The sequence below is a fragment of the Amblyomma maculatum genome, chromosome 8, assembly GCF_055883805.1.
Source record: "Amblyomma maculatum isolate TAMU_Amacu chromosome 8, ASM5588380v1, whole genome shotgun sequence".
In the NCBI taxonomy this organism is placed as follows: Eukaryota; Metazoa; Arthropoda; class Arachnida; order Ixodida; family Ixodidae; genus Amblyomma; species Amblyomma maculatum.
Genome location: NC_139351.1, coordinates 11642552 through 11658100, shown reverse-complemented (window position 1 = coordinate 11658100; position 15549 = coordinate 11642552). Strand labels below are relative to the sequence as shown.

Here is a 15549-nt window from a genome sequence, read left to right as displayed (position 1 = left end):
ACACTGTTTATGTAGACGCGGCGGAATACAAAGGAGGCAACTTTTTTGCTATCGTGGGCGTGAACGACTCGGGTAAAACAATAATGGCAGGCTCAATAAAAACAAACTACTCGCTAACTAAAACTAAAAAACTAACTAAAAACAAACAGCGGAGGAGGCGGCTATCGCCATGGCGATGGTCAGCACCAAAGCGGTTACCATAATAAGCGACTCCAAATCTGCTATAAATATTTTGCGAGGGGCATGATCTCCAAAGCGACAGAGCGAATTTTAAGATATAAAGACTGTAACCAAAAAGAGGTGGAATTAATATGGGTGCCGGCACACTCGGGGAACCAAGGAAACGAGTTGGTTCACAGTATAGCTCGAGGTTATGTTAGCCGAGCAGTGAGCCAGGTTGATTCCCCCAATTTCTAGAGAGATGCACTAATCTCATTTCATGACTAGACTAATCGCTTTAAACTAGCAAGGCTGATATATCCTCCGCCCTGCCGGGGTGGCGCAGTGGTAAGACGCCCGACTACTGTGCCGGAGTTCCGGGGTTCGAACCCGACCTCGGCGGCTGCGCTTCGATGGAGGCGAAACGAAGTGGCGTCCGTGTGCTGTGCGATGTCAGCGCACGGTAAAGATCCCCAGGTGGTCGAAATTACTCCGTAGCCCTACACTACGGCTCCCCTTTCTCTCTATCCACTTTTACTCCCACCTTTCTCCCTTCCCTTACGGCGCGGTGCAGGTGTCCACAGAGCAAGTGTGACAGATACTGCGCCTTTCCCTTCCTGTGAACCAACCAACCACCAACTCTGACATACTCTGCACGCTTCCTATCTCTTAATGTTACCCCTACCATTTTTAGTTCCATATCCCTCTGCGCTGTCCTCAACTTAAGTAGAACCCTCTTGGTAAGCCTCCACGTTTCGGCCCCATAGGTGATTACAGGTAATATGCAACTGTTGTATACTTTCCTCTTGAGCGATACCAGTAAGCTGCTAGTCACAATATTCGATTGCTTGCCAAATGCGCTTCATCCTAATCTTATTCTTATTTCCTTTTCATGGTCCGGATCTGCGGTTACTACCTGTCCTAAGTGCGCATATTCGCCTACTACTTTCATTGCTTCGCTGCTAACGTAAACTGCTGTTCTTTCCCGAGGCTGTTGAACATTACCTTAGTCTTCAGCATATTGATTTTCAAGCCTACCTTTCTCCTATTCCTGTCTAGGTGACCAGTCATACTTTGCAGTTCCTCTCCTGAGTTACTTAGCAAGGCAATGTCTTCATGAAATCGCAGATTACTGAGATATTCCCCATGCACTCATATCCCTAACTGCTCCCATTTCATGTCTCTGAATACTTCTTCTAAGCAAGCTGTGAATAGTGCTGGGGAGATTGTGTCTCCTTGCATAATACATTTCTTCTCAAGATAGTTCAAATAAATGCGTATTACAGAAAAAAATATTTCTCCAAAGATACGTTGATTTGTTGAAGCTTTCTTTCCGGGTTATGTTTCTATGCGATGCATGGCTCGATGATGTGTTCATCATATTTGCTTCGTGTACCTGTTAGAAATATGAGGCGGTAATTACTGACAATTTTACAGATTTTGAGTTGATTTAGGAATTTTTCAGACATCCGGTATTTCCTCATTGGATATTGAATGCTGGGATATGAGAGAGAATAGCGTCAGAGTGAATTACTGTATTAAGAATTTTGTGTATCTCATTGACGCCACTAAAAACTGGTGCCCCGGATTTATACATACGAATGCGATTCCTACAGTGCCACTGAGTGAGAGCCTATATAGGTTAACTATGGGATACTGAATTGCTAGAGTAAAAACGTGGTGAAAGAATTGTCTGAAAGAAACTAGCAGCCTAGTCGTAAAGGGCCCTGCGATGTCGTCTTGCCATCAAATTCAAGCATGTGGACTTCTCGTTCATAGAATCTTGCAGGACTACAAAACATCGTTAACGATATTGGCGAAAAGTAGGTCTGATATTCAGATTGCGTCCTCAGTATCTTTACAGCGGAGGTTATGGTCGTCCTTCAGCACATGAGATAAACTGCGCGTCAGTACAGACGATCATGATGGTGAAGAGGCTTGGGTGCTTTCTTTCTCAGCTGCGTCACATATATAAGCTACCAGACTCATGACACTTAATGGGTGTCGTAGGAGAAGGACTAGTAGACAAGAGCATAAATCAAGCGCTACAGGCTGTGATTAAAAAAAGGCCCTGTCTGACTTTGTGGACAGCACAATTACTGCATTTGATACAAATTTTAACGCAATGAAATCGCAAATCAGACATCTACGAGCAAGGCATTGTTTTGCACACCATTGATCCATTCATAACAAATGAAATAGACAACACATCAAAGTTTGATATATGAACCTCTTGTATAAAAAAACGCCTACCACTCTTCAAAAAGGCCCGTTCACACACCAAGATCAGTGACAAATTTGTGCTTCCTCCCAAATACAGGCACACAAAAGAAGTGGAAGAAAAAAAGCAATAAAATTCTCCCAGGGTTCTTGAGCGTTATGTGTAAAGTTAAAACCATCGTCAGAGCATAACTGTGGGCAAAAGGCCTCCCACGAGCAAATCTTTTGCAATGACGTCCTTGTCCCAAAACGTCGGGAAACATGCTTCATTCTGAAGTACCTTACGCCCATATCGATGACGCGCATCAATCTATCAGTCTATTATTACATTATGTGAGTAGCGAACAGTTGGTTGCAAGATTCACGACGCTTGTGACCTATTGAGCATAGTAGGAAAATGATAGCACCGTATTGGTTGGCGAAAAAGCTTGGCCTGATAATATTTTAAGTAGATCACTCTTCTATGGAGCTTGTGATCTTTAGAAATGAGTGGAAATAGCACAAGCGTTCACAAAAAACTGGTGTCAAAATAAAAACAGAATTGACATAGGAAATGAAGGTCTAGAGGAGTGCATACTAACCAAGAATGTGAGTCTGTCGAAAACATTTTGGGGGATAACAATGGCAAGGGGGCACATTCGTGGACCACAGTAGTAATCTTCTGTTAGGTGAAGAAAACACATTTCTTCTCAGGGTTCATCTTGGCGCCAGGTGTGCAGTTGAACGACCTCGCGAAGGCAGCAGTATTGCGAGCAATTTTGTTGCAGTCCGCAGTGTAGGCGCTGTGGAAGTTGTGTGTAGAGCAGGCCATGTAACAGATGGTCATGAAGAACGCTTTCAACGGTGGAAGGTCTTCTCCGACAGGAAGGCTACCACTGCCGCCCTCATCAGCCTCTTGCAGTGCAGCGTACGCGATTTCAAGCGCCGGTAATTCTGGAAACACGCTTCCTTGCGTTTTGAGGCAGCTGTTCCGCTCTCGAAAACCTTTTTTAGACCCTTCTGAAAGAATGCTGTCAACACTTGTGCCATTTGGCAGCCAGCGAATGCCAGATTCATCAAAGGCCTTAGCCAGCTCCAAAGCGAGCAAGTATCCCAAACCACCGAAAAGCATGGCGTTTGTTCCTTCTCTATAGTACAGCGGGGGATTGAGCATATATATTGGCATTTGTATGAGGCCTGAGAAGTAGTCATATTCGGGGTAGGATTGCGCGAAGTTCAGTGGTAAAATACGCGCTTCGTAACACGCCTGGGAATCTTGAATGCGGCTCAATTTCTCCATTTCAGTGCGTATGGTCCTTCGTGCTTGCATCCAGAGCTCAGCGAACGATTTCGCCGTGGTCGGATACTCCTTGTAAATTTCCTCAAGAGTCTGGTTACCCATCAGCTCCTGATCAGGCCACGCCCTTATCTTAACCGACGCAATCTTATCGCTGATGACGCGCTTGCCACGTTCGTCAATCCACGATGAATTCTCGACTTTCTTGATAGCAGCCGATACCATTCCTTGGAACCTGGTCCGAATAAGGTCCTTGTCCTTTTCGTTCTTGCTGGTGGACATTTCAAGCGAGAGCACGAGAACCTTGTATGTCGATTCAACGTGTAATCCACAGTAAGTGGACTTGTAGACGTTAGCCTTGTACATATTGCCAAAATGCCTCAGCAGCATCCGAGGCTCAGCTATTGGAGCGTACAACTGAACGAATGCCCAAGAAAACTGGTGGAGAAGTCTAAATTCGCCGTACTGGCTGAAGAAGCTACCGATGGTCTTTAAGAGGTTGCTACTTTTGAGGCTAACGACGTCACCGACATCCAACGGAGGATCCACTTTTATTATTTTATCAAGGAGTTTCTTCCACATGGCTGAAGTAATGGGTTGGGAGTAATCACCGAATTTTTCGAGGTGAAAGGCAACAGGGGATTTTATTCGGGTGAAGATGAGTTCACTCAGGCGAGTTAGTATACTTCCATCCATGATGCGAGTGTCATTGATCGTAGCTTCTATAGTCGATGCGTCCGTAGTGCCCGAGTTATTAACGCTAAGGTCTCTATAGAAACCCATCCAGTACTCAGTGTAGCTTCTAATTTCCTTCACAGACTCGTACTGGTTCAGAAGAAGAGGTATCTGTTGCGCAGGACCGAAGCTGAGGCGCCATTTTTTATGAGCTGGCAGAGGTAGCACACGGACCTCGAGCCACAAATCAATTCGCCACTTGTGTGAGAGCGCCACTATGACACCTAGAGGGTCGGCGTCCTCTGGCGACGGCTCCGGCCAACTGAGATCCATTTCCCGCATAAGCTGCTTGAAATCCGGTAGGTAGGCGCCACCGTGGTCATTTGTGGTCATGCAGGCCTTGTACATGTTGAGAGCCTTCTGACCAGCTTGGATCTTTTGCGTGCCGCGGAGTGAAGTCTGCCAGCCGCGAGAACGCAACCTCATCGACGGGAGTCTTCACGTGCACCCGCTTATCGCTAGTAGGAAACCAACTGGAGCAGACATACGCTGAAAAATCCTCGCATGGGTCGATACTCCTGTTGAGACGAGACGTCAGAACATTCATGTGTAATTGGCAGTGAATCGTGTCGCAGTACGGCTTCCCCTTCGAAACTCTTTTCTCGGTCCGGAATGTCAACGCGATCGCTGTGATGACGACTGAGAAGAGCAAAACCGTTGTCAGAAACACGATCCCTGCGGCAACACCTTTTCTGGTTGGACTGAGCTGCAAGAAATTAAAAAAAAAACATAGTTTACGGCGTAAATTTAGCCCCTTGGTAATGCCTCCTAACGCCTAATTTAAATCTTTGGTAACTTCATGTGGCACACATGATGAAGAAAACAACAGCATTTTGGAAGCAAGCTACCGACCAGGAGGCTCATTCTAACGCCGCTTCTGTCAACAAATATTCTGTGCTATTACCTCAAACTAACTTTTGCAATGAGAAATAAATCAGTGCACTAGGTACATGATCTCTGCAGTAGTTTTTAAAGTGCTTTATGTGTTAAAGTACTTGCAGCCCTGTCCTTAAATTTGAGAGAAGTAGTGAGTGATGAAGTGCATGGAATAATAGTGATAAAGAACAACAGAATCTTGCTAAAAAACTAAGGCTTCGCCATTTGCTTTTAACTACGAATTTTTTATTTTTATAATACGAGACGAGATGTTTTAATTCGTATGTTGAGTATCACTAGCCTGTAGCTACATCTCTACCACATCACAGCGCTAAACTAAAAATAAATTAAAAGAATTGAGCTCCGCTGAACCGAACATAGAGCGAAAGCTTTAGCCGCGGGTGACCGAGTGTTTTTCTTCTTCCCCAGCCCACATATAAAGCTCCGCTTTAACCAAGCCCAAGCCGTATGAACGTGCCTGAGAGGCCTATAGGGGTAACGTGAATTCCAGGGTTCTGGTAGGCTTAGTCTAACATAAAGGCCCCATGTGAAACGAGAGACCCAAGTTGGCTGCTCCTGCCAGGGTACCATGGACACGTACACGAACAGAGAGACGCCACACCGCGACGAGCGGTTAGGCCTGGCGTAGTATTGCTTTCGCAATAAAAACATCGGTTGTTACAGCAAATACATAGAGGAAAACTCAAACAAGAGCCCGTTATAACACAATCTAAGGATTGTACTAATGTCATCGAGTCCGTTAGTAGCATAGTAAAATGAGATTTCCCGACCATGTGAAGAAAATTTAGTTAATGTTTCGGAATCCGTAAAGCTAAGTATGATTACCTTATTGATTGATTGTGTTGCACTGAAAACCATCCTTGACCGAAGTCGCATTTGTGGCCTAATGCTTCACATAATCATATTGCATAAGTAGGTTTAAGTTTTTTTTTTTTGGTTCTGCCGAGCTTATTTTGAAGTCGCCACGTGATCAAATATTTCAGACGCAGCCGAGTGTTGCGATGGCATTAAGCATCATCCCAAGCGATTTCATCGATTTCATCATCCCTAGTTTGCCATAGCGCTTCCGCCTGCTTGAAGTTGGCGGAGATCATCAGGGAACCCTTTCTGCCAATTCGGTAGAGTTCTTGTATTCGCAACGCGGAGTGACTCACAAGCGTCTGAAGCTACTAATGAATTGGGAATCGGATTTTCCAAATATAAGAGCATCCCTAATACTCAAATGGTTGTCTTGGAGATAGTTCGCATGAACGCAATACGCGCCTTGTTCTTTGGGAAGACGTGTTTTGTTGCGAAAACAAAATTATTACACATGCGCGGTAGGGGAGAGGAGGTGTCGCAGTGTGTGTGTATATATATGGTTCGGCGTAGCGGAAGGCGAGCCATTATGGACGGACAGTGAAGAGTCTGCTAGACTGAAAGAAGCCAGACTTCGGCGCTGCAACGAAACAAGAATACAGCGTGCCAAAGAGAGCAAAGAGCGTGCTTTCGCAACTCCATTTCGTTACCCAAAAAAAAGTCACCAGCCAATTATTTTTGACTAGCTGTAGAGGAGGGCTTCGAATACCTCGTACGACTTGAGTTCCTTAATCTTCACCATGGACACCCCACAATCCATGCTTCATTGCGTTTTCTTCCCTATCTAGACGCTCCACCAGTGAGGGTGGAGCTCGGGTCCCTCAGCTGAGTTGTGGAATTCTCAACCAATCAAGTCACAATAGTGAGGCCATTTAAAGTCTTGGTATTTGTTCAACGTCCATTCTCTTCTTTAGATTTCAAATGATCAGGCGAATGCAAGGGTGAAAGAAGAGGACAAGAAGTTCAGGACTAGCACTCTCTTCCCACGATTTCATTTCTTTTATGGAATTCGGAATAGTGCACAAAGTTGTCGAACGGAAATATTTCCATTCCTTATGTGCGATCCGGAGGTTCAAATACTTCGCGTTTCGACTCCAAATTCCTCAGCAACACTAAATACCGGGACACGAACGAACGGCATACAAAAACAGCACAGGGAAAATCAGCATGGCGCCAAAAGAGCACACGTGAAAGCAACAGGCGTCAAAACAGCAAACCAAGTGTTAGTATACATCATCAAAAAAGCGCAATTCCGTTTTCTCAACGGTAGGGTCCAGCAGCGTTTCTCCTCACTAGTTTTCTTTTAGCGGGTTAAACGGCTATTGTTGCTGAGCCGCGTCTCTAAACGCACCCTAATGGTAACTTACGCTCACTGAATGCAGGAAGCGGTACGTTAACTGTATAGTGTAAGGATTGCCATAGTGTAACCTCCTGGCTTTGTTCACGGATAGTTTTTCGGCTATTAAAAATCAAAAACATCACATATTGCAACCTAGACTAGTTTTAAATTGCGATACAGAAACCTAAATATTTTTGCACCTTCCGATATTTTGCACGCTGTATTTACCTGATACTGATTTGTCTCTTTGCTGTTCTAAAGAGCGTTGTTTTCTCGCGTGCTGTTCTGCGCTTTGAGAGAATCCATCGCGTGTGTATCGATATTAAATAGGTTAGTAACTGCTCAGAAAACGACCTTGTTAGCTCATTTAATGTAACGACTGCCCCGCCTATGTGGTGGATCAGAAGTGCATTGCCAGACCAGGACGATGCGCTTGGACTGATACCAATTAGGCATAATTCCTTTATAGGAAGGTAATACTCTTTGGCGATTGCTTTAACTCACTGAATATTGAAAGTGCAAGAAAGTAAGCGAAATTGAATCGATTTTGCCTTTTGTGAAATTAATCCTTAAAATCCAGCTCGTCAGCGAAGTGCTGTATAGCTAGCAGTAATTTTTCTAGCAACGAAGACTTGACAGCATGAATTTCCAATTTGGCGAGGGTCTGGGGCAGACGTTGTGCTGATCACTTATTATGCATTTCGATATTTTTAGTGGATTCTATAACACATTTCCACTTAAATTCTTCGAGCAGCTGAAGCACGAAGTGAAGTATCTTACGAATGCCCCATGGTGGTCGAAATTCTTCCATGTTTCTCTTGAGGCGAGCAGTGCTTAAATTGTTTTTCTGTGTCAGTGCTTAGAGGGGGCTGTCGTCTTTATCTTGAGTAACGGTTATTTTAATATTTATTGTTGCCCCTAAATTCGTAAATACATGTTTGGGTAGCTACTTTGACAGAGTAATAAATGATATAAAACTGGAAGCTGCGCAATTCTATCTGGCCCTAAATGTTTTAAAACGCCGAGAGATTGAGTTTGTTAAGTTTATGAGGTTTACCGTCCGAAAGCATCTGAGACGCATGAGAGACTCAAAGTGGAGGGCTCCAGAAACTTCACGCCAGCTGACCAATCAGCTTAATTATGATGGAGGGCCCTGGAGGGTCCTGAGTGGAAGTGTTATGGCAATCTGATTAAATTCCTAGATATAGCTCTAAATGACATCGCACATAACACACAGGCCTTGCTTTTCACCTGTATGGAAAAGCGGTTTACGAAACCGGCATTCGATTCCGCATCCATGGGAACAGCATTCTAGCGCCCTAACCACTGTAAACTATAGCGGGTCTAAAATTTCGAGCGTAAACATCCCAAAATGCACATTTTGTCCAGAAGCAGACGGAACTCCTGATGTAGATGTAAAACAGGGCTCCCAGAGATATATACGAAAATATCTCTGTTTTCAAACCTAATTTCACATTCCTCCGTTTTGCCTCAACACTACCAGATTTTAAAGGGTCACCGTGTGTCTCCTAGAAATTGTACTTCACGACAACCAGTCGTAATAAGTGCCGCCGGGAACTCTTCTATAGAAAAGGCCTGTTGCTTAGGAGATTATTTATGCCTTTTATCCTTGCACGAGGCCCGCTGTAGTGCTTACCGAGCTCTTGAGCACCTTCTGAGTTGACGGCTGAATTTAAAGCTATATCTAGGAATTTAATCAGATAGCCATAACACTTCCACTCAGGACCCTGCAGGGCCTTCCATCATCAGTAAGCTGACTGGCCAGCTGTCGTACCTGATGCTACTAGTAAATGCAATCTCTGGGATTGCTTTCACGGCCAAGAGCAGCCATCGCGTCCAGCAACACATTATAGTGTGGCCTATATGTTACGAAAAAAGAAAACTTCTCAAGTGTATTCACCTCGGTCTCTGAGGCTCCTCTCAGAGGTGACATCGCTTCACCACGAAGCCAAGCACTCCCTCTCTCTTTAATTTGTGGCCGCCTCTGATTTCCCTTGGAAATCCAACAGGTCTCCCTGGCATTTCGAAGAAAGGAAAGTGAGGCCGCCGTGGTGGGGTCATTCTCAGATTGCTGCGAAGGTCGTGACGGGCCTGAGGCTACCGATGCAGCGGAGAATCCTCTTGGGGACAGCGTGGGCTGAGTTGCTGCCAGTCTGACAGAAAGCAGGGTCCGATCTGCGCTGTCTCTTTGAGCAGCGCGTGGTACCATCGAGCGGCAACTGGTAGGGGAGAAACTCGCCTTTGCCTTAGGTCCAGGAGAGAGGGCAGTGGAAGACGCGAGGTGGTGACGTGGGTCATGGCGCTGCAGTAAAAGTTGTGGTGCAAGTGGTGAGTGCAAATTTCCTTCCCCGTTCTGGTGAATTCAATCAAATAAAGAGCAATTTCGAAGCTTAGTACAAGCACAATGATGTTTGAAGCGCTAGAATATGTCCTAAATTATTTAGCTGTTACAGTGCTCTCTAAATAGTTCTAAAAAGCATTCAGATCAGTGGTATTCCAGCTGAGTCAATTATTAATTTTAAGAGGAAAAAAATGTGAAACAATTTGAATCCACAACTGTGTTAGACTTGAGCCAACCATGGGATGTGGTATAAGAGGTTTTGTGGGAATATGCCTCTATCCAAACATTTTTTCTACGCATTACACAAAGGTATTTCTGGCTAGTCTCCAGCTCGGACGTCTCATCAGGCCTATCTAGGATGCTGTTTAGAGGGTTGTTTTTGGTTTTATATCGAGTGTGGACCTTTACCCTGCCCTGAAATCTCAAACTACATAACGGGGTTTTCAGTTCCTCTCTCTGAGTGATTAGAGGGCTTGGATCTAGAAAGGTCTATGCACACGTTAAGAGCTCAAACATTGCAAGATCTGTAAGCTTTTGTATCTGCAATAATGTAATAAAAACAATCCTTATTCTTTAGTTATTTGTCCTGCACAGCCCTTCTATAATATAAGCATTTTATTTAAAATTGGCTGTTACTTCGTCTACGCAACTGTCCTTCGCTTCATGGCTCCATACTGTCGCCAATGGTTCCGCTAAGTTACTACCTGTCCCTTTACTAATCTGTTCTTTCGGAGAGGTGGACCTGGAAAAACGTTTGTCATGGCTCTCCTTCGCTGCGCTCAGCCCGGACGTCTTCAGAGAAGCACTCGCGTCTTTCGTTCTTTCATATGAAGGGCTTTTGCTTCCAGGCATTGCGAAGGCGCCGCTGCGTGACGAATAAGAAAAATACAAATCACGCTTCCTTGTTTCACCCTAGTAGTGGAACATTGCACTCCAGTTGCTGAACGTAACCTTTTAAGGCACTGCGCATTTCAAACTCTTTCTACGTACTCTAAACGCAAGACTCTTAACTGGAACAACCGGCTCTTTGGACTGAGGTAGATATTGCAGGAATTCGCCAAGCGTTCGCTGAACCACAATCTATACGCTACATCCCTCCGTCATGATGGCCACTACCAGTGATGACGTGAGGCTACGACGCGTAGTGTGACCTGGAAGCCGCATTGCGCACGTAATGCTACGCATTTTCTCGTGTGGAATTGGAAAGAAAACATCACTTATTTACGACACATTGGTCTAAACTGCCAGTGTGGCGGAGAGAGACAAAATCGCATGAAACTTCACAACAGAGCACACACGCCCCTTTCGATTCCACAGTCATTGCAACACAGGGGCACAGGGTATCATCCTTCTATCGAGTTTTCATGCGCGTGTCATGGGCCCAATTTCAGTAAGAACTTTGGTTTCGGTTTAGCTCGAAAACAAGCATCTCATTTCCTCGAGTTGTAGGGCTTTAAAATTGAGTTTTTCTTCGTCTCAAAAGCTTATGCGGCATCATCATGTTCACAGTTTCGATCTTGATAGTAGAACGTCGAACTGCAACAATTAAAAGTGATTTTACAAGGTTTTAGTTAACGATTTGTATAATTACGAGTTTCCTTGCAAAATATGCATTCCGACCAGCGGCGGCTGTGTTTCGATGGAGGCGGAACGAAGAGGCATCCGTGTGCTGGGCGACGTCAGTTGTTGCTGTTGTTATGACTGTAGGAAGAAGGAAAAGAAAATACACGGGCCCGCTACTTGCTCTGTAGCTGAGCAACCTCCCCTGCCTCGTGCGGACAGAAGAGAGAAAGTCGAAAATAAAGACCGTTATATATCCCCAGGTGGTCGAAATTACTCCGCAGCCCTCCACTACGGCTCCTCTTTTTCTCCTTCCACTTTCACACCTATCTTCCTACCTTCTCTTACTGCGCGGTGAGGTATCCACAGAAAGAAGTGTGACAGAAACAGCGCGTTCCTTCAAGTGAACCAAATTAAACAAATATGCATGGCGTGTCTGGCAGTTTGTTCCCGCAAATATGTTTTCTATTTAGCATTTGCCATTAGTACTTATTGAGAGTGCGAGCTGAAAATCGTTATAAGAAAAAGGAAATGTCTAGAATATCGAGCAAGAGATGTAGTCTTCTCTCACGAGATACAGCGATAGTGGCCTCCCAGCAAGAAGTTCTTCAGAGACAAATCAATGCGAGAAAGACGACAGTAAGGGACAACTTCTTGGCATGAAAGAATGTAGGTCGGATCCCGGCACATTGAGATGTCCATAGTAAAGCACATTCGATATTCTACATATCTTCCGGCACGAAACAACATCGAGTCTAAGCTATCGCACATGGAGCATATCGTGGCAAAGCGAATACAGGAGTCGTTCAAGAGATCACACAGGATTGCATTGAACGTGTGACGAAGCATGCACGGGAACCCAGACATTAGGGAACGTGACGGCCACAGCAGCAATGCCTTTGATGTTGTGGCCCATGCAAGCAGTAGAAAGCACTGCACGATGCCTTCCCATCTCAGATCGATCCGCCACTCAAACGAACTGAAGGAGCGGTTACTCACCGTCTGTGGTCGCAGTAGAGCGCGGCAAGTGCTGCTCACAAGCACAGGAAAAATACGGCGAGAAAGGGGCGGGCGACGAGCTGGTCTCCGTGACAGAACGGCGCGACAAAATTCTTCTTCTAATGCGTCACGCGATCGCGGGCAGATCGGGCTGCGCGAGTGCTTTGTCTTCTTTCACAGGTTTATTTGAACGCTTTTGTAATAAATGCTCGAGGTTTCGTCAGCTGAGCATATTAACCGGCGAATTAGGGTAGAGTCTTGTGAAACATGCTGGTATCCTTTCATGAAATCTGAAATTATTATAAACGGGAGTGGATGAAATAACCGCCCCCGGTGAAGCACTTGGAAAAAACACAGGAATACATCTGGAGAGGTTTGTAGACTAGGTATCCTCAATTCGTAAATATTGAGCAAAATATACCCGAAACAGATTCGGCCGGAAAGCAGATGGCCCCAAGAGCTGGCAACCTATGACCATGTTTTGAGGGAATGTAGCATTGCGCCGCCGCCACCGAATACTATGCGTGATCCTTTTCTGGAGCAGTGGGAGCCCGTGCTAGCAAGCTCAGTCTAGGTAACTCCGTGGTCTAGGTAGTCCGGACTAAGGCCGTGGGCAGGGCCACCTAGGCGGCCGTCAGCAAATGGGTTGATGGCCCCGTAACCTAGAACCATCGTCACGTGCTTTTGCCGGATTAGTTTTTTCAAGCATCCATCGTATACCAGTTTATAAGAACTTTCGAGCGCAAGCTGCAATTTCTTAAACACGTGGCGCTCCGGACATCCCTAAGGATTGCATGGCATACTATTGCCCAATGAAGAACACGGGAAGCATGCGACTGTCTGTTGGTATATATTGTTCGCACAAACCACTTCGAGCGTTGTGGTCCTATGATGGTACCTTAGCCCTCAATTACTGCCCGATGAAAGTAAAAACAAGAAGCGGCCGAGGGTTCCTAATAGTGCCTCAAGGTAGCATGGTTTAACATACCGTTTGAACTAGTTTAACCAGTGGTAGCTTACTTTATATAAGCAAACGTTCATCCGTGTCAGCTGAATTCCTCACATCGGCTTAGCCATACTAGCGCTCTAAACCTATGTGGTACATTTAAGCTCCGCATTCAAAGGTGTCACACGATAGCCTTATGTCTCCAACGTTCGTCTCCCAGAGCGGTTCTTTGTTGACGTATGTACGTGTAGGGTCGGCTCGCTTATTGGCTAATTCCTTAATTTGGTACTTTATTATATCACACATTAATATTAGCACGCAGTCCTAGACTAGCACATGTCGTGACGCTGGGACTAAGTCGTCCCGGCCTTCACTTGGTAGCGTGCACAGACTCCGAGTTGATGAAGGATTAAATCTTCGAAGTTGGTAAATTATATACAAGCAGATTTAATGGCACTTTGAGAAAACTTATTTACATGAAAAAAAGGTATATCAGCAAAATGGCAAGCGTTAAGAGTTCATAGCGAGAAGCGTCTGGATGTGCCATTTACCCAGGGCTCAGAGCGTCATTTCGTGCTCTGCAACGTCCTTAAATCCCCCTTTGCCCAGCCCCTCTCTGAAGATGCTGACCAATCAGTTCCAGGGCACACCCCTCAGTTATCGGCAACCAATCGATCACATCACTACACCGATGGTCTGATGAACTGACTGGTCCAGTATTGTTTCGTCGGGCGTGGTCTCTTGTTCGCGGGTAGAGCTTGGGAACGGCGAGGAGGTAAATTTCGATTCTTCTGCAAAGATTTGCTTAGTTGGTTCCGGCAAGTGGATTTCCTTCTCAGAAACCCAAGTGTACGTGCGCGCCACGAATACTGCTCCCAGCATTGTCCCTTTCCGGCAATTGCAACTCTTTCCTGCATTCCCGGGAAAACAGAGGTCTAATGGCCGCAATCCTCATGCTCCTTTCTTCTCCTGTACGTCAGCGGACGTGTCACTCCGATTGTCTCCTTGGGACAATAGGCACTCCTCACTTGACAATAGCGGCTCTCGACGGGAAGGGTGAACAGTTGAACAAAAACACTTCCGGCTATTTCTCACAGGGCGACGTCTTCGTATTTTTCTTGACGTGTCCTTGACAGGGCCAACTTGGCAGTTGCAGGGTCACGACAAAGCAAAGCAGGCTCACAAAAAGATTCATGGGAACAGGCTCACTTAGAGCCCTTGCACTAACAGCGCATATCAATACCATGCCCACAGGCGCACAATAGTGCGCGCAGGCGCGGACCATCCACGGTCACAACAGCCTCCTCCCCCGCCAGAAGAGTCACGGAGGGCAGCAGTCGCAGCTGCTGCATGGAGAGACGACTTAATGGCCTGCACATGAACGCTTGAAGCTCGCTGTCGCTTGTCGCGTTGTCGTGATTGTCGTAGGCCATATTGCTTGAGCTGTCTCTGAAACTCAACCTCATGTCTAAGCTAGCACTCGGCTCCCGTCTGAAGAGACCAGGTCAAAAGAAAACTGCCATCGCTGTCCGAGAAAAGCCCACACTCAAGACGCTCAGGACCCACGTATGCCTAAAAAACCAAACGTGCTGCATTACATAGTTGCACATATACAAGCGCACGAAAAAAAAAGAACTTGAGTATCAATTTGGACACATGGTGAGGAGCACCTCGGACCGCTTAGAAACAGCGGCTATGCGCGTCCGCATTCCCATTTAACTTCCCCTTTTTGTATCTTATTTTAAAATTGTACTGCTGTAAAATCAAGCTCCACCTCAGAAGGCGACTGTTCTTCGATGTCGCGGTTTTCAGCCAAGCCAGGGGACAATGGTCTGTCTCTACCGTGAATTTGGCAGCTCCAAGATAGCACTGCAATTGTTGAAGGACCCATACAATGCAAGCGCGCTCTTTACGCCTACCTTGGATTTTCACTGCGTAGATAGTGTTAGAAAGCTTTGAAACGACTTCAGCAGGTCCTTCCCACTGTACTTCGAGCTTATCCTGCCTTGAACCTCTCAGCAACATCACCTGGTCCCCGATAGGAAACGTCCTTTGACGGGCTGATTTATCATTGTACACTTTGGAACGAGCCTGGGCTGACTTCGTCTGGCCTTAACGAGTTCCTTAGTGTTATGTAAGCAATTCAGGAGGTTTAGAATGAATTCTACTACTGTTAGGTCTTCTCCGCGCCCCTCCCA

At 45.7% G+C, this 15549-nt stretch overlaps 1 protein-coding gene across 1 annotated transcript in view; it reads right to left on the bottom strand.

The window, feature by feature from the left end:
* Positions 1 to 3043: 3043 nt before the first annotated feature.
* LOC146180543 (neprilysin-1-like) overlaps positions 3044 to 15549 on the bottom strand; it is a 33835-nt gene continuing 21329 nt past the window's right edge. Inside the window, exon 4 of the mRNA XM_084577770.1 lies at positions 3044 to 4072. Within this exon, the coding sequence (XP_084433896.1) occupies positions 3044 to 4072 (1029 nt within the window). The remainder of the gene's footprint in view (positions 4073 to 15549) is intronic.